The sequence below is a fragment of the Gymnoscopelus microlampas genome, assembly GCF_963454915.1.
Source record: "Gymnoscopelus microlampas genome assembly, chromosome: 6".
NCBI lineage: Eukaryota > Metazoa > Chordata > Actinopteri > Myctophiformes > Myctophidae > Gymnoscopelus > Gymnoscopelus microlampas.
In genome coordinates this window covers 12,580,454-12,606,027 of record NC_139943.1, presented here as the reverse complement: position 1 = coordinate 12,606,027, position 25,574 = coordinate 12,580,454, and the positions used below count along the sequence as shown (strand labels likewise).

General features: G+C 46.3%; 1 protein-coding gene across 1 annotated transcript in view; it reads left to right on the top strand.

The window, feature by feature from the left end:
- Positions 1-3,152: 3,152 nt before the first annotated feature.
- The window catches only part of LOC311047672 (A disintegrin and metalloproteinase with thrombospondin motifs 20), a 159,128-nt gene continuing 136,706 nt past the window's right edge, over positions 3,153-25,574 (top strand). The window contains exons 1-3 of the mRNA XM_084060470.1: positions 3,153-3,684; positions 4,186-4,577; positions 12,878-13,058. Of these exons, the coding sequence (XP_083916596.1) occupies positions 3,594-3,684; positions 4,186-4,577; positions 12,878-13,058 (664 nt within the window). The 5' untranslated portion in view covers positions 3,153-3,593. The remainder of the gene's footprint in view (positions 3,685-4,185; positions 4,578-12,877; positions 13,059-25,574) is intronic.

The following is a 25,574-nucleotide window of genomic DNA, read 5'->3' as shown; positions in this document are numbered from 1 at the left end:
CCCCAAAAGGCATATTGTGACTTAGTGACCAAACGTCAACGTGTGTCTTGAAGGGGGGGGGGGGGGGGCAAATAGGGCACATGTTGACTTTTCGGGACTTCCGCATCACAGCAACGCAGAAGTCCAGTTCCCAGCGTTTTAGCCACTTCATCCAGGAGGATTCTGAGGCGTTCCAAGTCCAGCGTAAAGATGTAATCCCCGCCATCTGGTCCTGGGTCTGCCCCGTGGTCTCCTCCCAGTGGGACATGCCCAGAGGACCTCCCTAGGGAGACGCCCAGGAAGCATCCGTACTAGAAGATGTCGAACCACCTTAACTGGCTCCTTTCCACGTGAAGGAGGGGCTCTACTCCAAGTCTCTCCTCCTGTCTGCCTGAAATTCTCACCCTCCTTCAAAGTTGTAACCGACTTTGATGTGTGAAATGCAGATAGTGTGGCTGTGTAGAATCAATGGCTCAATGATTGAGCCTTGAATGAAAAACTCCTCGGGGAAGATTCACAGAAATGGACAGTTACGGGAAGAGAAGAGATTTCCCAAATTCTCTAATCAGATTATAGGAGGCTCGACATGGACACTGAATCAGCAACAAACTGCATTGTTTTACAAACACTCCCAATGTCTCCAAAGTGTGCATTAATTACATTGTTTCCAGGACTTATTAGTGGGATCGATCTCTTAAGAGAGATGTTACGTTATTGTCACTATTCCTTATTTATTTATGTTCTCCTTAAAACTTTGGCACAGTAGCTCTGCCATACTTTCACTTAGAAGCTTTAATGTTAGTCTCCTTTGGGAATATCCGGGACTTTTTGAATATTTGAAAAAGATATTTTATAGTTATCAAATTATTACACTTTTTTTAACGCAAGAAAGTTATTTGAAGCAGATGGCACACCGGACACTAGATAGGGCCCTAGATGCCCCAGATAGGACATTATAGATGCACTGCCATCAGGGGTCATCCCATATGCTTGTGGTGGAATGTTTTTTCAAAAATATATTTTTGCCATGGACATACAAATGAGCGAACAATAATGTTACCAGAAACACACAAAGAGCCAGCCCTAAATGTATACTAGCGCAGTGGTTCTCAAAGCGGGTCGAGAGGGACCTTTGGGCTTCCAAATGAACCATTATAGGTCTGTAACTCAGAGAGTTATGGGGGCCCTTGAAAATAAAACGTTTGAGAACCACTGTGCTGTATAGTGGACACTCAATGTTCCAGTGTCATATAGGCTACTTTAGCAAATTGGTGTCATACATAAGCTATTCTGAAGAAAACCTGGAGACTGACATTCAGCAATTGGGTCTTATGATCAAAATGAGAACATTATAATGTTATGTAAAAACAAAATCTAAAATGTGCCACGGATAAGGACAAGCCTCGCCACATACAATATGTACAGACATATATTTATGACCCCTGACTGCCATCTTTATTGTATATGTAGTTCAGACATCTTGCAATTACATTTCTCACCTGGAGAGACATAAACCATCAGGATTGTAGGGTTAAATAAATATGTATTGAAGCAGATGGAAGTAACAGAGTGAGTGATCTATAAATGGAGCAATGAAAGAAACTGGAAAATGTCCTAGTTTTTTTTTTACATGTATTTGTATTTATACCTTCTTTTGTTGTTTTTTAGTAAGTTCCCTTCTTTTAACCGAAAGCCAACATCAGAGTGAATGTGCCTTTTTAAAATAAATGATTGCCATGACTTATAGAGTCTTGGATGTTTTGTGTAGAAGTCAAAGCAAAGCTTCCCAGATCCAAGAAGAGTGTTTCCGGTGAGCCCACCATATCTAATCACGCACAATGAGTTGACATTTTGTGCCTGGAGGAGATGAAAAACGAGAGTTCTTTGAAACGTCCATCAAGTATGTAAGACTTTAGGTGTCCAGATGATTAACGAGAAGCTGACCACACCATTGGCCAAAAAAAGACCACTTTACCTCTTAGTCCACAGTGGATGACTCTGTGCGCAGAATGTCTCAATGGGCTGTTTCTTTAATCACTTGAGTTGACAATGTCTCTTTCATCAGTTTTAACCACGTTGCACAATGTAATGAGGGTAACAGGATAGGTGGGCACTAGGGACATCTGGGCACCTTAATGAAAAATATAGCTATTTTGTCCAAAATGTTTAAAAAAAAACATATTTGGGAAAATGTTTTTAAGTAAAGTAAAGTAAAGTACATGATCATTAGAACATGCTTAAACATTCAAGGTCTAATATTTCAAATTGCTACAAAACCTGTATATCCAGTCATTTTGGGGCATAATAACAAATCATAATATGTCTCAATATATGCTATTGTTTATCTCATTTTGTTGCAGTTTATGTGCCTTTGTTGTTGACCACATACATTATTTTTTGCTACTAGGCTACTACTACTATTATTAATAATAATATCAATTAATTACAGAGATATAAGGGTGAACCAAGAACATTTTAGCCAGAAAAGTGAAGATGTTTGGGAACATATTAATGCTGGTGGTGTGGTGGTTATTTTCATGGGAACATCCTCCAGTTTACCAAAGCAGCACATTATATCCCTACTAGCTCTGGTCCATAGCGTTAGAGGGAGTTCCCTTCAGCTGCGCCCCCTACAGATTTGGTCAATAGAAACATTCTATTGACCAGATACATAGGGGGCGCAGTGGAGCAACTAAAACATTTTTCCATCGGGTGAAATATTTTCTTTTCTGGCCAAAAGGTGTATTTTAGACGTGAGGTGGTGGGCTCCGAGTGTTCCCGCTAAGGACAGTAGGATTTTAACATCTTAAAACCGTCTTTGTTTTGGTGACTAGCGAAAGTGTATTTTATATTTTTACTACAGACCAGAGGCTGCGCAGCCTGCGCTACCGCGGGTGTGCGGGCAACGGCTCGAAAGTACCATAGCGTTTAAGGAGAACTCCTTCTAACGCTGTGGACCAGAGCTAATCCCTGCCCCGAAAAAAGTGTGGTGGTCTCGGCGCGCTCTCACCATTGGCTCCCGCGGTCTGACAGGGGCGTTGCTTCTGAGTGTGTGTGTGTGAGTGTGTATGTGTGTGTATGTGTGTGAGTGCTTAGGGTGCAAGGGCTGTTCTATGGATGGCTCAGGCAGGGACTGGGAGAGAGAGAGAGAGAGAGAGAGAGAGAGAGAAAGAGAGAGAGAGAGCCCTCCTTTCTCCGTATAGAATTGCTTTACATTAGACAGCACTTTTCTGTGGCTGTGGAGGGAATGTCATCGTAACTAGCGCGTTGTTTACGCACAGGACGCTGGATGCAACTTTTGCAATGCGATTGCGATGAGGCCAGTGCACTTTGTAAGAGTCGTGGTGCTGCTGCAGAGACAGAGAGCCTCCACAGATCCCACCACCACGACCTGTTGCTGCTGACAAGCCGGGGAGAAGGAGAGGGGGGTCCGCCTGAGAAGAGGAGAGGAGAGGGTCCACTAGATCTACTACTGGATCTACTAGATCCGCCTGAGAAGGGGAGAGGAGAGGGTCTGCTTGGAGAGGAGAGGAGAGGAGAGGAGAGGGCACACTGCTGCTTGGAGAGGAGAGGAGAGGAGAGCCTCCTTGGGTTGCTTTAGCGGAGGTTAAATCATGCAGTTTGCAATCTGGCTGGTCGGACTAACATGTCACCTGTCAGCACTGGTCCGAAACACGTTGGAATACAGATTGCATCCGAAACAAGGTAGTATTTTTGTTTTGGATCTATGGGGGATATATCAGCCTTGGATCGAGAATATCATAGATGTATGTTATAGAGTCTTTCGGATTATAGATATGCAAGTGTCAAAATCGATCAAATACATCTATGATAGTCTTCTTGATCCAAGGCTAGGAATATATCACCCGGGTAAATGATGAAACAGTGTAACTGTAATGTATCCCATAGAGGTTGAGAAGGATGCGAGAGGGTTATGTGACTGTCAGGCTGTTTTAGTAACATTGTAACCTTGGATCAAGACTACATCATTCATAGATGTATTTTATCGAGTCTGACTTTTACTATCGTATGCAAATGTCAAAATCGATAAAATACATCTACGTCTTGATCCAAGGCTTGTACCATTGCGTGTTAGGGTACTGTTGGGTACTGTTTGGCTGCAAGTCTGCAAAGCGTGATTAACCATACCGTTACTTTCTTTCAAAAAAAAGTTCACTTTTATGTATCTATTTCTTTATTTTTTAGAAAGTTTCATCAAGCAGTTGTCATCCTTTGAGATCATCACCCCGCTCCGTGTGAATGAATTCGGAGAGTCGTTCCCCCACAAACAGCACTACAAGAGGAGACGGAGGAGTTTAAATGACGTCGACCTGCCGGCTCACCATCACTACAGGATCTTGGCGTTCGGGGAGCGCTTCCACCTCAACCTGACGGCCGACGCCGGCTTCATCGCCCCCGCGTACTCGGTCACTCACTTGGGGGCGGCGGAGCCCAGCAGCAACGACACGGCCCAAGGCGCCCCCCACTTCCAGGACTTCCAAGACCCCGACATCGGCGGTATGCGCCACTGCTTCTTCCGCGGACACGTCAACGCCAAGAGTGAATTCCCTGCCGTCTTCAGTTTGTGCACCGGCCTTGTGAGTATGCAACCCCCGCACCCCCCCACATACCCCCCACCCCTCCTCTAAACTTAGATACATTTATCAGGCGCTGATGACAAGAAAGCCTCCTTTTCAGTGCTGCCAACAACACTCCTTGATTTCAACTTGATAACTCCTTGATTGTCATTTCCCCTTGATTTTTTTCTCCTTGATTTGGTATCAAACTCTACCAAATTCATCAGAACAGAGGAAATTACATCTACTATGTTAAAAAAAAAGTATCTGGGGGAGGACCCCCAGGCCCCCCCGCTTGGGGGTTGTAATCAGTGCATGCAATCATACAAAGATATTCACTTTTAAAATGAATGGATATTTTTAGAGATGGGTCTTAAATTGCTTCAGTCGTCAAATCAATTTCTGTAGGCCTACTTTTAGCGTTTTAATGGATGAAATTGTACCCATCATCTTCCAATGCTAGTAAAGCAAGCCTGATAAAAGTTTAAAACTCACAAAATTCACCAGAACACATGACATCTAATCTGTTAACAAGTTAAAAAAAAGATTCTCACAGTCGGATGTTGGCAGGCCTGCTCCTTGCTTCTTCTGCCCATTTCAAGGGATTACATGCATACCCCCCCCCCAATAAGTGAAGAGCAGAGCACATACTGGTGGTGTAACAAGAGCAAGTGTTGCAGGACATTCTATATTATTGGCCACACGGAGAGCAAGAGCATCCCGCCGATGCTTGTGGGGTGATGCTATTGCACCGGTCTAGGAGCCTGCATGTGACAACAACCTGTCATATGATTTACAAGATATGTTTAGGGAGTCAAATGTCTGCCAAATGATTTGCTGTCATGCACGCGTTAATAACTTACTGTCGAGCCAAATCGGAGTGTCGCTTGCTATATGTCATGCCAACTGCATTTAACAGCGGTCCGTCAATCACATCATCTTGCACTTTATAAAATAATAAACAAAGAGTAATTCTCCAGGCGCTATCATGAGCAGATGTCCTTAAGATGCTCATAGATAAAGAGTTTTGTGTATTCTCATTGCACCACCTGTCCGTTGCATTGACTGTGAACGTATTAGGATTGTATTGGAATTAGTGGCCGCAAAGGATTCTTCACATCTCTGTTGAGACGTGCATGCAGATTGTGACAGCCACAGTGTCCGAGCCGTTTAGATCTCTCACTCCATTTCAAGAGAATCAGCTAAAGTTTTGAAGGGGATGACTTCATGGGTCAGATAAGGTTACTGGTCCTGGGGCAGGGGGTTGACCTCAGTCGCGCCAGCCGGATTCTGGTGTGGATTCTAGTGGGGGGGTCTTTGGCTGGAGGGAGAGAGAGAGAGAGAGAGAGAGAGAGAGAGAGAGAGAGAGAGAGAGAGAGAGAGAGAGAGAGAGAGAGAGAGAGAGAGAGAGAGAGAGAGAGAGAGAGAGAGAGAGAGAGAGAGAGAGAGAGAGAGAGAGAGAGAGAGAGAGAGAACTCAGAGAAGAGAGCTCTTAGTTTACCCTCTGTGTCACAGTCACACTTCAACATCCCCTATCAGTGACATAACCCTTATTTTAGATATGTGCATACTGTGCACGGGACAAGGATAGCATGGCTGCAGGGAGTCGTATCAGCTGTACCGTTTTGGCCGCGTGTCTTCACTGGCACTTCCACGATATACCCACAGTAATTGTGCTCTTGTCGAGGCTTATCATAACTCCCAAAGATCACATTTCTTTCGTGTTCATGCGTGCATCCAAGATCTAATTTATGCCAATTGGAGTTGTCTGAGTAATAAAGCCCCATAATTACCCCTCTGCTGAACTTTGATGTATGACTCTTATCCAAAGCACATTTGTATCCTTTTTCAAGCCATCGCCATTGGTTATCCGCATCGCCACTCATTGAGAATGACAGGACAATGGAGACATGGCACCAGAGGCTATCGGGTCATAAATGCGTCCGTCTCTGTCTCTCTGATCACCGGGGCTCAATGGCCCGGGTGCATTTTGCCTGGATGAGATCATTAAAGAATGATTAAGTCCTAAAACAAAGGGGTCATTCTAGGAGAATGCAGGTTCTCCTTCGTCCAGCGTTTTTGGCTCAAGGCAGTCCCCCTAGGGGGTCAGGGTTGGGTTTGGAGAGGGGGGGTGACATGGTGGTGGCTTGCAGGGCTTTGTGCCTTTTCACAGTGAGCTGTGTTGGACTAGAAAAGAGGACTGGGAAATGCTGTGGTCGGTGAGACAACCGCTGCCAGTATGTGACGATCGCGAAGGAAGTGCTCGGTGACTTACACCGTGGGAACCGGTGGTTTGCGTAGGGCCCTCTCTCTTTTTCAGTCCCCCCTCACATAATGGAAGTGCATGACGTGTCGGCTAGTATGTGCCGAGGGAAAAAAGGGGGCCTTCTTCTTCTTTCAGTCCCGGTGCCAAGTGATGTACATCTGTGTAAAGATCAGACTCGTGACACCTTTATGCCGTGTTCAGCTTTTAGAGAGATTGACTGCAGCCCCTCTGTACGTCACCATCAGATGACTCAGCAGCAAGCCTCTGGACACCACCAGAGTGTCTTTGTGGGCTTTGTGACACAATAGCTGTGTGCCAACAGACATTCCATCCATGGCATGACTTTGACCTCCGCTCAGTCAGAGTGAGAATCTTCCCCCTCATCGTAAGATCCAGTTCAGCTCTGGTTGGCTCGGAGTTGTTTCCGATACTATGAGGCCATTTTCCCCCCATCGGAAAATCTGCCGATACTGCGTAAAATGCTGTTCTCGGTATCGGCGAGTATGTCAGTCTATGCCATTCCTACACCATGTAATTTATCACATGATACAGTTTGTCATTTACAGTCATCAATTATTTTGTATTTTGAACGCTTCAGTTCATGTGGCACTACTGTTTTATACTCTTACTGTACTATTTACATTATTATTTTACTAACTTGTAGCTGCACTTTAACAATTATTAATTATTAATTTAACCATGTATTCCTAGATCAGTGGTTTGTGGACCCCCATAACTCTGAGAGTATACTGGTTCCATTTGTACACTCTCTGAGTTACAGACCTGTTAAGGGTCCATTTGGAACCCCCTCAAGTAACCCAGAGAGTCCCCACTGGGACCCACTTTGACAGCCACTGTCCTAGCTTATTTTTTACATTACACACTGGTATCGGATCGGTGCTCTGTATCGACCGATACGCAAGTTACGGGTATCGGTAATCGGTACATCGGCAAGGAAAAAATGGATATCAGTACAGTACATCTCTCTATTCAGCACCCACTGCTGAACAGCAGCCTCTGTGTCTGTGAAGTACAGACTTTGGCCAGATCTGCTAGTGGGCTAGTACAGTGGTTCTCAACCTGTGGGTCGGGACCCCCAGGGAGGTCCCCGCATGATTTTGGGGGGGGGGGGGTCGACAGATTACAGTGAAGTGACACAATTTATCTGTGGAACAGAGTCAATCTAATGCCTTAACTGCTACAATTCCAAGTGCTTGTCAGGGTGGGGGGTCCCCAGTTCAAATATGATTATTTTGGGGGGGTCGCAGCCTGAAAAGGTTGAGAACCCCTGGGCTAGTATTGCTGGGAAACCCTGGAACTGTGGCCCCTCCATTGACTAAACAGAGCACTTGTGTTGCTCAGGCCCAGTGAGGTCACCTCATGGAAAACTCTAGAAAGAGAAGACCGTAAAAAGCAGGTGTTTCTTTATAGATAGTAATTCATCAGATACACACATAAACATTGCAGAGCAGTGGTATTCTATGAATGATCTCATCTCTTTAGAACAGTAGTACGACTGGATGGATGGATGCTCACATTAAAGTTACAAGCAAGTTAACTTGGCCATGTGCACTGCCATTAGTCATGTCATATCAATGGTACTACTTAACAAAGTTATGTTTTGCCACATTTGACAGATTAAGGCCATTTCCAGTTTTATTTACTATTAAATGAACTCATCTATTTTTTCTCCTCTGTGGGTTGACCATTTGATCTGAACTTGCACATCCTCCTATAATTCTAGTAACTTCTGTAGTAGTTAGTGTCTGTCTGAGACCAAACCACTGAAGCCAAACCTGTGAGCCCAAACACGTTTCTGCCCGGTTCTCCTCGGTGCCTGGAGCTATTGCTCTCAAATCGCGCACAGCCATTCACCATCACCATGCGCATGGAACTCCGAAGCCCGTTTTTCGATATCACTAAATCTCAGCTGTTTATTCCCATTTTTATGTCAAAAAATCTTCTGCCCTGTTCTCCTCACTGCCTGGCGCTATTGGGATCTCTAGTCACGGTCGTGGTCCCCGCAGAGTATGGGTCCTGTTGTCATGGCGTCGGGCCCCATAGCCCGGATGGTCGGTGGAAATGTGGGTATGGACTAGGTACTGTATGATGATTATAAGCAATAGTAAAAATAATGTCACATGTGTTCGAATACTTGGGTAAGGGATAATGTTGGGATAATGTTGACGCAGGATTGATGCAAAGCGCAGGTCCCGCTTCGCCCTGAAGGCTTTTATTTTGCAGTGATGACGCACTTGCTTTTCAATATCTCACTTATTACACAGTTACTTATGAACCGAGTCAACCATTTTGACTCAGAATATTGATTTAAAATGTGTTTTATTAGCATATAAGCTTCTGCTTCCATAGCAACATCAACAGAGGCAGATTGACCAATCAGAATCGTGTATTCAAGCCGTGTCATAACATTGTATATATTCATGACACAACTATTTGGCCTATAGCAATATTTGGTTAGAATAAGTCAGGCACACAGTGGGAATGGCATTTGGCCAGTCAGTTTAATTAACCACTTAACCTTTTTATGCTTTGCGTACGACTGTGTCACGTGGCATAAATAACCGATCTGCAGCTCTTTTGAAATTTGCAATTCTTTGGAAAAAATTGGAAATGTTTAGAATTTCTCGTCTGTGGAAAACATCTCGTCTATAATGATGACATTCCCAAAATAGGGACACCAGGTTGAAAGTGGTTAAATGAAATGCCCATGTATGTACCCACGGTCCAGGTGACTGTATTCTCACTGAATACCACAACTTTAGGCGGGCACTGGATCTCAACTCCGCCAAGTGTCAAAGTGTGCTTAGTCTGTGACATGACAGTCAAACACCCGAGTGTGAGGCGTTGGGATGTTGGGACACCCAAACAGTGAGTGTTGTTGCATAATACAGCCTGGGACTAACATCTACTGCCCATCTGGCTGTCTGTTGGGGGGGCACAACAGATATTTGCTCATGGCTGTGCACACAAATGGTCCCAGCAACACATACTGCCCCCCCCCCCCCCCCCCCCCCCCCCCCACCTCCCTCCCTGCCTCAGAATGCCACGTTGTAACTTGACTCCATTAATACTCTGGTCCATGGCTGAGTAGCAGCAGCAGCAACAACTTGCCAAGCCTGCAGAGATAGGAGGAGCAATGTGGGGACAGTGACTGGCTGAAGTGACAGTGGACACAGTTAAAGGGTTGGGATCCAGGAACTGGGTCCACGCAGCGCTGAGGAACCGGAGTCGGTTCCATCACATTTGGAACCGCTTCCAGAACCGGTTCAGATCACACTGTCAGAGCTGGTTATGTGGACTTCACGTCTCACTATACAATTACAATACCAGTGGTTCTCAAACTTTTTTTCATTTCAAGGACCACCATAACTCTTGAGAGTGTACAAATGGAACCAAATGGACCTGTAACAGACCTGTTAAATCGTTAAAGCCTTGCACCACCAGCCTTGCATCCGATTCCTTAATGGTTCCCATTAAGGAATGGGACCGTTAAGAGGGAATCGTAAATGAACCGGAATGATTAAAATCCTAAAGTGTGGACACAGCGCGCCGGGCCGAGGGCTTTCAGGATCTACCCTGTGTCATGTTATTACAGGCAAGCCCTTTACAGTACAGCAATGAACACACGAGGAATTAAAGCCTACAGCGCTTTTTGTATAATGTTTAGGAGCTGTGCGCTCGTTTCTGAGCTCTCTTTAATCCTGCCCCGTTTGAATGTGAGGGAGAGAGGAGAAAAAAGGGCCCACATCCGATCTTTGTGTTTTCAAACGTCCATCACTCGCGGAGATGGCCGTTAGAGATCGAGCTGCGTCCAAAGATAACATTCCAGTGTCCCAAATATCCTGTTAAAGTGTGCGCATGAAATGACCATACAAACACCGCACTGCAGCGGCCTCACGGCTGAGCGGGCTAAGCGGCTTTAGCGAGGGACTCAGCGGCCACATCAATATTATCATTCCTCTGACAGTGTACAATGATGTCACTCCTCCCTTCGGATGACTTTCTGTCACACCTTTTAAGCCCTGTGTGTATACTTGTGTCGTGCACTGCAAAATAGCCGATCCACAAGCCCACAACATGTCACAACCCCTGGCTAGGCCTGTCAAGATTATTACATAATCGTCTAATGGCAATAATTTGAGATAATCGCAATTATTTTTGCATAATCGTCATAATCGTTTCCATGTTGAGAGATTTTCACACATTTTCAAATTTTAAAAACAGCAGAAATAGCTGATCTACAAGCTTACATGAATTTCTACATGAATAAACATGATTAAATATTAAATAACTAGAGTTTCGGGGGGCTACGCCCCCCTCAACCCCAGCCGCGCACGGGGCCCAGCGTGGGCGCGTGTATATTGGGGTACCCAATTTGCCGGAGTAAAACTGTCCAAAAGGAAAAAAAAAAAAATAATAAATTGGGAAAAAATGTTAATATTTATTGTTACCTTGGTGGTCCGCGGACCCCCTGGTGGTCCGCCGACCCCCTGTGAGTGTTGGGACCCCCGGGGACCCCCCTGGAACATGGCGGACCCCTTCGGCTGTTCTTTTTTTTTTCATGCACGGTTTGCTTGTTTCTGTCGCTTGTTTTTTAAAACCTGGCAGAACTTGGCAACCCAACTGACATCACTGACGTATCCTTGGTATTTGTACTTCCGGGTTGCATAATGATGACATCACTGTGGAGTCCTTTGGTGTCATGAACCTAGGCTGGTTTGTTTACCAGATTTACCAGGGCAGCGTGCTGTGCTGTGGCCGTCGCTGTTTGTTTTTGTGTTTGGGATGAACATGGCACGTGAAGGACGGACATATTGTGATCGAGACATGAGTGAAGTGAAAGTAACGGCCTGGGTGGAACAAAGGAGGTACGTAAGAAGGGGGGGGGGTTGAAGCAAAGGAGCTGCGTGTGTGTTGTTGTGGAGGAGATGGGCAGAGTGCAATGGCGGCCGCTCGTGTTGTTTCGGCGAAACCCGTCGCCGTTCGGTGTCGGTGGTGTGCACGGTAAACGGTACGAAAGTGCTTCACCTTCCGTTTTGTCCGAAATGTCGTGAGTGGAATAAATTATGTGGCGACGTGGAAACAGTGAAGTGAGCAATGATAGGTGCCCTACGCCACCCGTAAATTGTGAAAGTCGGCCGTGGCTACTGTTTTCGCGACATGTCCTGTGTCGCCGTTGGGTTTACTCGATTATAGCCATGGTTCACATGACGCTTGACAGTCATGTTTCAGGGCTAACTCGATTACAGAGCTGTGGCTATAGCGTCAGCGGCGCGCGGAAGTAACTTGTCGTTTATATTAAATAATGTCTTTGTATATTTCAGTTATTCGTCATATCTGCCCTGTGCAATCTTTGATTACGAAGCCTAAAAGGCTTCATATGTTCCAATGTTCAATGCCAAACACACAATTAAACCGCGGTGGTAACCGCAATTATTTGAATGACAATTAATCGTCATGGGCGACAGAGCATAAATTTGGCATTTACAGTCTGGCTTTGTGAACAGAAATGGCATTTTCCAATGCCTTAGGACAACCAACTAGCTCTGGGAATCAAGTCAACAGCACTTTTTATGAGATAGCCTACAGTGGGGCTTGTGTGGTATTCAAATTTAGTGCTGATCAAATGAAAATGTATACAATAATCCTGCCGTGTTCCGTTCTCTTGATCCCAGGGCGAGTTAAGCATTCACGTTGATTGACACTGACATTTCTATTGATATTTTATGACCTTTTCTGCATTTTATGACCTTTCTGAGTCAGCATGTTTCTTTCAGCGTGCCGTGCAGCACCTGTCAGAAAAGGTGAAGTTGCTCAGACGCATGGAACTAATGCGAACACAACAGCACTGCCCAGGGCTGCAACGCAGCGCGGTCTCACAGAGCGAGACAAACCACTACTTATATGCAAACTATGCCATAATCCGCACATCGGACGTTGTTGCATGCTTTTCTTTTGCACGTGCAAGCAAGCAAGCACATGCTTGGCCTTCACTCATGATGATCCCCCCCCGCGCCTTGCTCTTGTGTTTCAGATCGGGACCTTCACCACTCAACACGGGGAGTACTTCATGGAGCCTCTGATGAGCGGCGAGGGGGAGGAGGAGTACGACGACGAGCCCAACAAACCTCACCTCGTCTACAGACACGAGCGGAAGAGGAACAGCCCCGCCGCCACCAGCCATGCCACCGCAGCAGAGCCATGTGCAGCCTCAGGTAACAGACGGCAGACTGTCTAACTACGGCTACCCACCACAACCGCTGTCTGTCTGTCTGTCTGTCTGTCTGTCTGAGTTTCTCCCCACACACTTACCTCCTGTTGACCTGCCTTCGGTCTCTGAGCCGTGGCAGTAAAAAAAAAAAGAAGAAAGAAAAAAAAAAGAGGCCCTAAAAGCGCAAATTATACTCAGTCACGATCTTTGTCTGGCGGGTTGAGCGAGAAGATTTGAGTCTTGATTAAGGGGTGCTATTGAAACAATCCTCTGCCTAATTAAAGCAGAAACACGTTCCGGCTTCGCTCAGTGCCTTTGCCCACATGTTGTAAGCTAAAGCGTTCACACCCCAGGACCGTGGCGATAACCACAGAGCGGAGAAATAATTACTTTTTTTATTTTTTCTTCCTCGTTTGCCGTTCTGGAAGAAAAATAACTAGAGAGCTTTTCTGCTTGGGAGGTTGCTTGTGAAGGCCCCACATCCAGCCACCCCCCCCCCCCCCCACACACACACACACACACCCCCACTCCCACTCCCACCCCACCCCGGGTTCATTTGAATTTTTATCGTTGGGTGGTGGAGAGGCCCTCGAGAGAGAAAGCGAGTTGACCCAGCAGAGTTCACTGGCGACGCAAGCCCTTATAACAGCGGCTCGCAGTGAAGCTTTGTGGGCGGCCTTTTGTTGACTGGTGCAATAAATCTTTTATGTGCGGGACGCTTGATTTGCTTGTTGTCTGAACAGCGGCCATTGTCGCCCCGGCGGTGGCCATTGTGCGTCGCCGAGGTTTAAAGTAGTTGGAGTGACCTGATGGACCGGGCCAATACCTCCTTAATATGCTTCCCTCTTTCACCCCCCCCCCCCCACAGTCTGTGTGTGGTAAACAGAGGGAGAGAATCTGGAGGGTCTCCTCCGTGCCCCCCCCTCCCTCCACTGTGGTTCTTTGAAATATGCTCTCCTTTAGGAACTGTGGGCGGCCGGGGCGCTTATTGAAAGACTTCTGACGAGGGTGCAGCTTGGCTAGCAATCTCCTTCTGTCTCCTCTCACTAAGTCCCACTGATACCCCGACGATATGGCACATCCAGTCCTCCTCTAATATCTCCTTAACCCCCCGGATGAGATACATCCATCTTCCTGACCTCAAACGCAAACCTCAAGTGTGTGTGTGTGTGTGTGTGTGTGTGTGTGTGTGTGTGTGTGTGTGTGTGTGTGTGTGTGTGTGTGTGTGTGTGTGTGTGTGTGTGTGTGTGTGTGTGTGTGTGTGTGTGTGTGTGTGTGTGTGTGTTGTAGATGTGCATAAGGAGGAGACACCTGCAGGCTGCATCAAAGGGCAGCAGGTACACAATGAGCAGGAGGATTAAAAGAGCCAGAGTACGGGGCTGAGTTTTTGGGACCTTGAGGTGTCCTGTGCCTTAAGGCTGCGGTTCCTCAGTCTTATCAGATAGGCCCTTCTCCAGATGCAGCGATAAATGAAGCCCTTTGAAGGCCAAACGCTGCCTGGGTATCTACGGTACGCTCGCAAGGCACCCCTTGTCTTTTTATGGGAAGGAAGGAGTGTGCATGCATGGTGCACATACTGTACTCACTGCTACAGTGCTGCTTACAGCTAGCAGGCTGGATGTAAACACTTTCGGGAACAAGGCACGTGTCCCTTCGCTTCCAGAATGCCAGAAGCACGTTTTCTACAAATCGTCTCTGTCTGGGTGGAAACCTCATATGTCCAAAACTGTTATTCTTCTCAGGATTAAAATTCAAGTAGCAAAAGTATCAGATCTCCAAGCTCACAACGCTTTGCAATACGTTTTGAGCTTTGACTAAATAATAACACTTATGGCAACATGAGCGTTTCAGAAAACTGTTAGGATTTAGAAGACATTTTTAGAATCAGCCTCAGGTCTTAATGGGTTAAATAAAGTAGCCTTGGGAAGGTTTCCCAAACTATGATCAGGAGCCAATCTCTTGTTTCCGTAGCATGAGACAACTTGATGTACAAGTCCACCCCCTGGGCATGACACTAGTATGTCGCAAGGACTAAACCCTTGATGCTGAGTGCCAAGCAGGCAGGGAGGCATTGGGTACCATGGATACCAGGGATCGAACCCCAAACCTCCCAGTCTACGGGTGGACACTCTAACCACAAAGGCCACTATAAGCTGGTAAAATCCATTTTGGTCTCACCTACTCTGAGCCATGGTCTGACTCTCTCTTTCTCGCTCCTTTTCTGTAACAGTTACAGTATACTACTGTCTGTCTCTACATGCTCCCCAAGCCTCTCCCTTTTGTTCCTCGTCAGACTAAAACGTTGTCTAAATATGGGGCTCTCTAACCGCAGCCTAATTGCTGCAGAGCAAATTGTGTTGAGTAACACGGTTGGGACCACCAGGGAGAACTGCCGGTTAGGTGAGAAAGGAAAGGAATCAAGAGAATGAGTGCAATGTGTTTCATGTTTCACTGCAAGATGCCATGTGACGGAACAGGAATGATATTAGATTTTTTTGTTGTTGTCATTACTGCCCTACTTTGTCACATGAGAGTGTCAAGCTAAAGTAGTGAAAGTAGCTGATCTACAAGTTCAAGTACAAGTACATGCAAAATAGCCGATCTACAAGTTCACAATATTTTCACTGTTCCTGAACATTTCCTGTGCCGTTTTGGACAACGATATCTTAAAGGAAACTTAAAGGAAAATGTAATAATTGGAATGGTGAACCAGTGCGAGGCACCGACCTGCTCACTGGGAGCAGTTGGGGGTGGGGGGGGGGGGGGGGGGGGGGGGGGTCCGTGTCTTGCTCAAGGACACTTCGACGCGAAACGATCAAACCGGAACCCCGGCCGAAAGAGCACAACGAGAACATACAACGCGCCCTTTCAGTTTTGAGATTGTGATCGGTCTTAGCACACTGCATGCAATGAAAGAGGGGGGACCAGTTGTGGAGTTGGGTGTATGTGCGTGTGTGTGTGTGTGTGTGTGTGTGCACCCTTCGCTATCCCCGGGGAGGGGGGGGGGGGGGGGTGCCCCCGCTATCCCCTGTATTCCCTGTTCCTGAGGAGGTAAGTATAAAAGCAGTCTTTGTCGGGGTCAATGATCTCATGGTCCTCTTTCTCTCTCTCTCCCTCTCTCTCTCTCTCTCTCTCTCTCTCTCTCTCTCTCACTCTGTCTCTCACTCTGTCCCTCTCTCTCCTCTCTCTCTCTCTCTCCTCTCTCTCTCTCTCCCCTCTCTCTTTCTGTACGCTTTATGTCTTTGTCAAAGGGGAGGCTTGTCTCGAATCTGCGTTGGCAGCTGCGGCATGATTGCCAAGTGGAGCTGGCTGAGTCCGGGGCTTTGGAGGGGTTGCGGCAGTTTAGGGAAGCTGTGAGTGAGTCTGCAAGCTGCCAAGCGCCTCATTTGGTCACTCAGGACACATATGGAAATGCCAGCTCTGGGTCGACAACGGCCCCTAGTCTGCTGGCCAGACGGGCCCTCTCTCAGTCTCTGTACATTTAAAAAGATATTTGTTTTACCAAGGCCATTCATACGACCGGTTTCTCTCTCTCTCTCTCTCTTTCTCTCTCTCTCCCCTCAACCCCCCCGCCCTCTTCTCTTTGCTCTGCTCTTCAGAGAATCAAGTTTTTGAAACAAAGATTAAAACGAGCGGCGCTTTGTCAGGCGGGCCGTGCTGCATGCAAAACACAAACTGTGTGTATCAGCGCAGGAAGATACATGTAGCAAAGATAAGGTTGTGATAACGTTGGCTCACGTTACTTTACGTCACTCAGGATCTCTACTGTATCACATAACTGTCTTGTTTTCCAAGAATGGCTACAGTAAAGCCTGTTTTATACTCGGTTGTGCGTGAGCTTTCTAGATATGCTATTTTCCCAGGCGTTGCACGCTGGTGCGCTGGAACCACGACATTTTGTCAAGGTTTCCAAAGTTGACATAGGCGGCACACTTTTGTGAAAACCCGTTGAAAGGAAAAGGAAGACACGTTGTTTCCACAATGACATGGCTGACAAAGATGAAGTTTAAGGACATCTTGTTTCCACTGTGGAGCTGCCATCTTTCTGACACACAGACGCTTGACATTTCCATGCATGTGTGTCGTGAGCGACTGAGACGCGTTGAAAGGCGAAGTGGCAACGATAAGAGCTTTTAAAGTGTTGCCTTGATGGAAAATAATGTCATGTTGTTTCAGTAGTCGTGCGGCCGTGACACGGCCGTACGGCACATCTGTCTTTCCCTAGTGGGTTTACTTCAATGCCTGTGTTCATGGTGTTGTTGATACAACGCTGCAGCATCGTTCCATGAACTGTCAAACAGGTGTGACTTCAAACATTTTCTGTTGTCTGGAGAGAGAGAAAAAAAAGGTTCCATCCAAAGTTTCCAGGGAACAACTGGGCCTGAAATCCTAATGAACTAGTAACCGTGATAGCTAATAGATCGTATACACCGAATAAATCAAGTTCTTTTGAACCATGCTGCAAATAAATACACACAGACCTTTATATCCCCGCACAAAGCGTTCTCCTTTCATTGACACCTCTATTTAACTCAACCGTTCCTCTCTGTATGCAATGCGTTAGCCAACCTGGGTGGCTTCGGCCACTGTTTAGAAATACCTGGAGAGTGGATGGCTGTCAAGTGGGGGCGATTAACGTTACAAGAGTATTCCTCGCTGCTGCTGCTGCGTCAGCGGCGGGCTTTTAAAAGCCCCCCAGGAGAAGGAGCCTGTCGGGCCTGAAATCACAACACTGCCGCTGCCCAGTAATGAGCCCATTCTGAGGGCTATCTGTCTGTGGGAGCTTGCATGTGAATCACTGTGTCGTCCTCCGATGGAGATAGCCACGAGGATGAGGGTGCCCCAGGATAGGGGCAGATTCTTGTCTCCCCCTTGTCCCCCTCCCCCCCCCAACCCCCCTGTCCTGCCTCTCTCTCTCCCCTCCGCTCCCTATGCTCCGTGCATAGACAAGCCAGAGGCCAATAAGGGAAGGAATGAGAGAGTATCTCTTGTCACATGCATTAAGTTGGTCGAGAGTCCCATGGTTCTGGAATGGCACGTTTTTGTAACACTGCCAGATGAATGTGGAAAGCATTGCCGCATGGATTGACCTGTCAAAACGAAGACACACATTAACCAGTTAAGCCCCTTCACAACTTTGTTGTACACGCCAAATAGCTCACAGTTGTGAGCTTGTAGATCGGCTATTTTCGCCCAGGTTGAAAGCGGTTAAAGAAGAATTATCTCACGATGTTAGTGCCCCCTAGAGCATTGGTTCTCAAAGTTCCCAGCAAAATTAGTTAATTTTGGATTCAATTCAGTTTAACCACTTGAGCCCGATATACATTGGCTATTTGAAAATTGCCGATCTACAAGCTCACAACGCAACGCGTTGTGAGCTTGTAGATCTGCTATTTACAAAATTTGGCAAAAATGTTTAATATTTGGAATATTTTTGAAACATTTTAACACAAATCTTGTATGGGGGTCCCTGGCACAACATTTTTTCAAATGGGGGTCCGCGGCCAAATACATATCAATTTTGGGGTTCTTGACATGACAAAGTTTGAGAACCACTGCTCTAGAGTGCTAATCCATCCACCCCCGACATCCATCCCCGACTTCTACTGGCTAACTTGAACAGGGCTTGCTGGGGACAGTGACGTGACTGACAACAGCTTTGATGTGGTGGTCCTAGGGACAGTGACGTGACTGACAACAGCTTTGATGTGGTGGTCCTAGGGACAGTGACGTGACTGACAGCAGCTTTGATGTGGTGGTCCGTGGAACCAACATTGCGACCGTGCCCCTCTCATCCCCTGACACTCCCGAACATAATCACTATATACGTAGGAGTTGCCCGCTGTGTGTGTGTGTGTGTGTGTGTGTATACATGGCAGTCCAAATGCTAGCATCAGGTCTTTGGTCAATGGGTTCATTTACATGGAAAAATGCCCCTCCTCCGCCCGGGGTTTTTGAACTAGCCGACTTGAATCACTGCCCACTCCCCCCTTTGCGCTTTCATGTATGTGAATGGAGGCACTTGTTGACTGTGACCTCACTTCCCTCTTTGTTTGGAGTCACTCATTGGACTGGGTGGGGGGGTGGGGGGGGGGTGGGGTGTGGAGGGAGGGGGGGGGGGGGGTTTGACCTTGAGCGTTTTCCCCCCCTAGAGAGGTGCTTGCTTTCTGGGCTCGCTATGCCGGTTTGTTTGCGAGATCAGGGTCGGGACACTATGTGTGCTTTAAGCCTTTTGTCTGCCTCTTAACGCCAGCTCTTGAGCGGGGTCAGGAAGAGAGGTAGCTGGGTAGGGGTGTGATGGATGGGTGCTGATCGTTCAGACAACCTCTCTCACCTTTAGGGTCTGGCTCGGGGTGGTGTTGGGGCATCGGGATGTCAGTTGGCTCCACAAGGCTTAGGGCCCCCCTCTCGGCCGCCGCCCCCCCCTGGACGGGGCCGAACAACACCCTCCCCCAACAACACCCCCCTGTTCCAGGAAGCATCTTTTGTTGCTAGGCAAAAAACAAAAAGAAGAAAAAGGTTAGCTTTGTGTGTTTTGTGTGCATGCACTGAATGATACTGCATCTGTGGGTGTGTGTGCACACACACACATGCACACACACACGCGTGAGTGCACACTTGCAACACGTGCACGTGCACAGCTCCAGGCTTATCGGTGTGTCTGAGAATGCGTGTCATCTCCTGGCCCCGGCGGTCGGATGAAATGTCCCTCAGATTGTTTGGTGGGAAATCGCTGAGCGAGCAGAGCAGGAGACAGATAGATAGAGCAGAGCGGGGCTTCTTGTTTCATGTGTGAGAGGCGAGGCAGCACAGACAGCAGTATTACTATACTGGCCTGCACTGCATGTGCACTGCCTGCCCAACGGGCTCACTCACAAGCCTGGCAGCGGCCCCACAGCCTGTTCTCAACTGACTCCCACTGACTGTCAGCCCTTCTTTTCCTCTACACCTGCGTCTCCTAAAGTAGCCTTCTTCTCACCCACCACTTGGCTCTGAATATTTATAAGCGAACTGAAATGAAATCTCTTCTCTCTCTTTTATTTGATTTCAACAAATAGCAGTGCTATGAGCTTGTAGATCTGCTATATTTGAAAAATCTTTGAATATATATATTTTTAAAGCGAACATTTGTAACTCAAATCTTTGCTTCTGGGGGGGTCCCTGGAACATTTCTTTTTGTTGAGATGGGGGTCGATGTAATTTTGGGGGTCCTTGACATGAAAAAGTTTGAGAACCACTGATATTATAGCAACAGAAGTGTTTCAGAAAACTGTTAGGATTTAGAAGACATTTGTAGAATCGGTTTCGTTGTTTTAAAAAAATGTCCTCATGCTAATTCCCCCTCGAACAATGAACTACAAATACTTTGGTCTCAGTTGTTGTTAGCCCCCCCCCCCCCCCACACACTTGTTGGCCTGGGGAGGGTGTAGAGTAGAGACAACCACATGTCTCCTCCAATACACATCATGGAGTCAGTCGCCAGCCGTGGCTGTTTTTTATTTTTCACCTGACTGTGAGGAGTTTCAGTGGGAGGAGGAGGGTGTAATGGTGGGTTGGTGTACATGCATACAGGAACACGCTGCTATCCTTCCCACGTTCTACTCCCTTGCTGAACAGGCAGGGCACTCCAACCTGTATAGTTGCCAGTAGTAGAACATAATAAACCCCCCTGTCAGCTTCGGTTGGAAGCGAACAAAACCAAACCAGATGCACTGTGGAGGAACCCCAGTCTCCATACTGGTCGAGTGGGCACTTTATACCCCTGGCCTCTCCTGTACCCCAAATTCTTCTCTTTTGATCACACTTCTGAATGGGACCAATCTTTTCTTTACACCAGTGGTTCTCAAACTTTTTTCTTTGGGCTATTCAAAAATAGCAGATATACAAGCTCATAGCTATTACTATGCTATTTTTTTTAATCTTGAAAGTTTGTGCAAATCTTGGAATATGTATATATATTTTTAAAGCAAACATTTGTAACTCAAATCTTTACTTCTGCGGATTCTACAAATGTTTTTTTTTTAAACTTATGTTCCTATATCAGAGTTTTTTTTTCATGTCAAGGACCCCCACAAATAGCAAATATACGCTATGAGCTTGAGTGGTTCTCAAACTTTTCAATTTCAAGGAGCCCCCCTTAACTCTGACAGTATAATAGAATGTTAGGGTCTATTTGGTTCCATTTGTATGCCGTCAGAGTTACAGACTTGTAAGGGTACATTTTGAACCCCCTCAAGGAACTTGGAGAACCGCTGCTTTAGACTTTAACAACTGATAAATGGTCGAGTTAGTCGGGCCAAGTATGCCGGGTTTTATACATCACCATACAGTTGTTTTGAATATCTTTTTGGCCTGTCAGTTGGCAAATCGATTTAAAATGCTCATGAAGGTCTTTTTTATCTAGCCATGGTGCACACCGTGGTCCTCTCATTATTACCCCGGACTTCATAACACCGCGTGAACCGAATTATACAAGCTAAACTAAATATACACAACTGTTCTATTTTGTCATCTGACTCGAGCATAACAGACATCCTTGGACAGGACCGGGCAGGACAGGACAGGGCAGGGCGAGGCAGAGGGCCTGGGCAGCTTTACACAACAACTGTAATAGCACTCATGTGTCCCGCCTGACCTGGTAACTTCAGCCACGCTGAACCCAGTGTAGTTGTGTTGTCTCCGGCGGAGTTCCCGTAACAAATACCAGCCGGGCTATTTTCTGTTCAACTGTCTGGGCATTCTAGACAGACAGACAGACAGACAGATAGGCAGGGGGCTGACTGGTATAGTTTGGGTGAATTGAGTGACAAGGGACTGTCACGGAGGCATGGGTGACAGCCAGAGGTGAGAGGTGCATGGCGACAGACAGACGAGGGACAGCCCCCCCACACACACACACACACACACACACACACACACACACACACACACACACACACACACACACACACACACACACACACACACACACACACACACACACACACACACACACACACACACACTGATGCAGGGTTGGCTATAAGAGCTGGCTGCTGGATCATCAGTGTCATCGCCCTGGGTATTTGGCCGTCCATCATCTGGCAACCTGGGATTCAGAGCTGCAGGCTTTGCTTTGTCGATGTCTGCACATTTCTATTTCTAAATGTATAGCATGCAAACTTCTGTGCCTCTCTCGTTTTGAACTTTGTGTGTGGCCTTATGTTGGCCTTATATTGACAAAGTGTGAGTTACTGATTTAGAACGCAGGCATTTTGCCGAGTCTGCTTCAGGTCTTAAAATAATAGGTAGGTTTAAATCATTAAATATCACTGAAATGCAGCATATTGAGCGACTGGAAACCCAAAGATTTCCGGTTTGATCCCTGGCTGCTCCTGGCCGTGTCGAAGTGCCTTTTAGCAAGACACTGGGCCTCGTTCACCATGCAGTTAGTACATTTCCGTCAATATTTGAGTGTAGTTTCTTTTAGTAAAAGGCCTAAGTGCGAATGTTAAGCCTTGATTTGTGCACATCACACAGGTGTGTCAAATTATGAATCCCACCTGTGCGTAAATCAAAAGTGCATTCATGTATGCCCCGTTTGCATTGGTCCACGGCCCATTTAACATCATAAAAGGCGAACCGGAACATCCAACGGGAAGCGCACCACCGTGGTGAGAGCTCTGGAGTATACAGTAGTACAGAGTTCAACGGCGTCACACGTCAGAAAAGAACAGATCTGCAAGCTTACAGCGCTTTGCATCGCAAACGCCTTAACAGCTTGTAGATCAGTGTATTATGGGAGGTGAGTCCCTCGCTCAAACGTGAATAAAGTTAACGTCTCTTTTTAACGTTCTCTTCTCATTTATAAATGAGAAGAAAACGGTTTAACATCACTGTGTGTGTGTGTGTGTGTGTGTGTGTGTGTGTGTGTGTGTGTGTGTGTGTGTGTGTGTGTGTGTGTGTGTGTGTGTGTGTGTGTGTGTGTGTGTGTGTGTGTGTGTGTGTGTGTGTGTGTGTGTGTGTGTGTGTGTGTGTGTGTGTGTGTGTGTGTGTGCGTGCGTGCATGAGTGAGTGATCAAGTGAGTGAGTGAGTGGGTGAATGTAATGCACATTGAAAGGCACTATAGAAATGCAGGCTACTTTGCAGTTATTATTTTACCAGACAAGGACTTGCTGTTGTTATGGAATTTATGGTATATTTGAGGTAGATATACTTGTGCATTATAGATTGTTTGTGCCCAGGTGTGTCTCCAGACACCATGCCACTCCACCCTCCAATTACCATGGGGCACTGAAAACACTCAGAGAGGTTTACAACACAGAATGAGGCCACATAGGGCCGTAACAACCGTAGATTAGTGCATATAGATACATTTTGGTTTGTTGTGCATATATACGTAATGTTTGTGACGCCATGTGCTGCTCATCTGACATGATCTTATTGCTATTGCTTGATTGTTCTTTGTAATCATACAGTAGGTAATGTGTGCTTGTGAAATTGTATCTTTCTCTTTATCGCATGATGACTGTATGACCATACGGCCATGCTGTCATTCCTGTTCTCTGCTTGTGGTTGTTTACAAAAGGATACTTCAACTGAATGACCAGCCACCACCTCACTATAGAGGATACATCTTAGGAACACACTGCATTTCCCGAGTGTTCATTTAACTCTGGGAGCATACAGTAACAATTGCATTTTGCTTTCTTTTCCCAAAACCACACGTATTGTTGCATTCCCCTGAAGTGGCCAGTGGCTCCATTCTCCAGCCCCCCCTGCCCCCCCCCCCCCAGCTGTCTTTAGCCAGCCTTTGGAGTGGACTCAGAATAACAAACCAGCCAAGAGCCACTGCAAGTCTACAAAGCCCCACCATCTTCCCATGGGGTCAAAAGTCATGCCACTTCACATTTTAAAACCCTTCTTCAGCATCAACAATTAGCAGCCTGTTCTCCTCTTTGTCTGGCCACAGGATTCTGCTTAATTGTGCTTGTGTCTGCGGGGGACAGGGCATGTTTTCCACTCAACGGTATTGTAGTGTCCATTAAAGTACCATAAGCAGTCTCTGACCTCGCAAAGGACCCAAGCATTTACCTATACTCAATGTAAGGTACACTGTCTAATTTAATTGGCCCCCCGAGGAGCGGACATTTTAACTCTCAGCGGGCTATTGTAAAAGAATGTTAATTAGCTTTACAATGCAACGCATGTTCCCCATTGTTGTTGGGCTGCTTCTGGCACTGATACTTTAGACGGAGAAGTGAAGGCTGGACCGAGACCACTGGAAGTCAAGGATTAACCACATGAACCCTAGCGCCCCGCCGCCCCCCCCCCCCCCCCCTATTCTGGGGGCAATCATTCTGAGAAAAATAGCAGATCTACACTTGTAGAGTGACTGTTTTGGAGGGGGGAAAGGAGTGGCCCTAGTATAGGGCATTGGGGGACCCCGGTCAATTAAGTATAGGGTTTAAGAGGTAAATAGACTCTTTAATCTATATGGAAAACCTGATGAAATAATTTGGCTTTACATGTGTGGGCTCTAGCAAAAACAAACGCATGAAGTCGCCAACCAATGATTGATTGCATAAACAGGAATACATACATCATCGTGCCAACTAAATCTTGGCGGCTGTTCAAAGAATCTTGTGTTTGCTTGTTGCTGGACGTCCGTGAGCAATAAAATCTCTTATTGAGTGGGGATATAAACATAATTTATATTTAGTTTGTTTTTATTAAATCATAATGTACGCCTCAGCATGTTTGCAAGTCTGGCAGGCACTGGACCAGAAAAATGAGTTTGGTTTGGGCGTTATTCAGCTGCGTATAAAGTGATGCCAAGCGCAAATGCCACATTTATAGAGGTTACAATACATGTGCGAAGCATAGCTCATTTTATTGTCCGCTGTTACGCCTCAACTGCTCTTAGCTAACTTGGACCGGCGTTGAAATTGACTCCTGCGCATTAACCCATTAAAACCATGGCATTTTAGATTTTAGTTGGCTATTCAAAAATAGCAGATATACATGCTCAAAACGTGTCACTTCGTGCAGTGCTACGAGCTTGTTCATCTGCTTTGAACATTTTTGAAAAATCTTTAAAGTGTTTGAAACATTTTCAATCATTTTGTATTTTTTAACACAAATCTTCTCTTCTGGGCGGTCCCTGGCACAAAACATTTTCAGATTGTGGTCCGCGGTCAAATATATATCAATTTTGGGGTCCTTGGCACGAAAAAGCTTGAGAACTCTTAATGGGTTAACATTTTGCAAGTTTCTCAAATTATTTGAATGCATTTGGTGTTGGCATGGGTTGAGTACTATTACTCCAGAATGTAAATACTGTATAAAGATATCTTATGTGACGGTGCCCAGTCAGTGATGTCAGGTCCTTGTGTGAACAGCTGGTCATAAGCGGTTAGCGTTGTCTTTTCACCGTGTAAGTAGCAGGTTACTCCTCACTGAAAGGCGGGGATTTGAACCTAAGGCGATTTGGGTAAAGGTTGTGTTTGGCTAATCTGAGCTGATTTAAAGGCTATTATT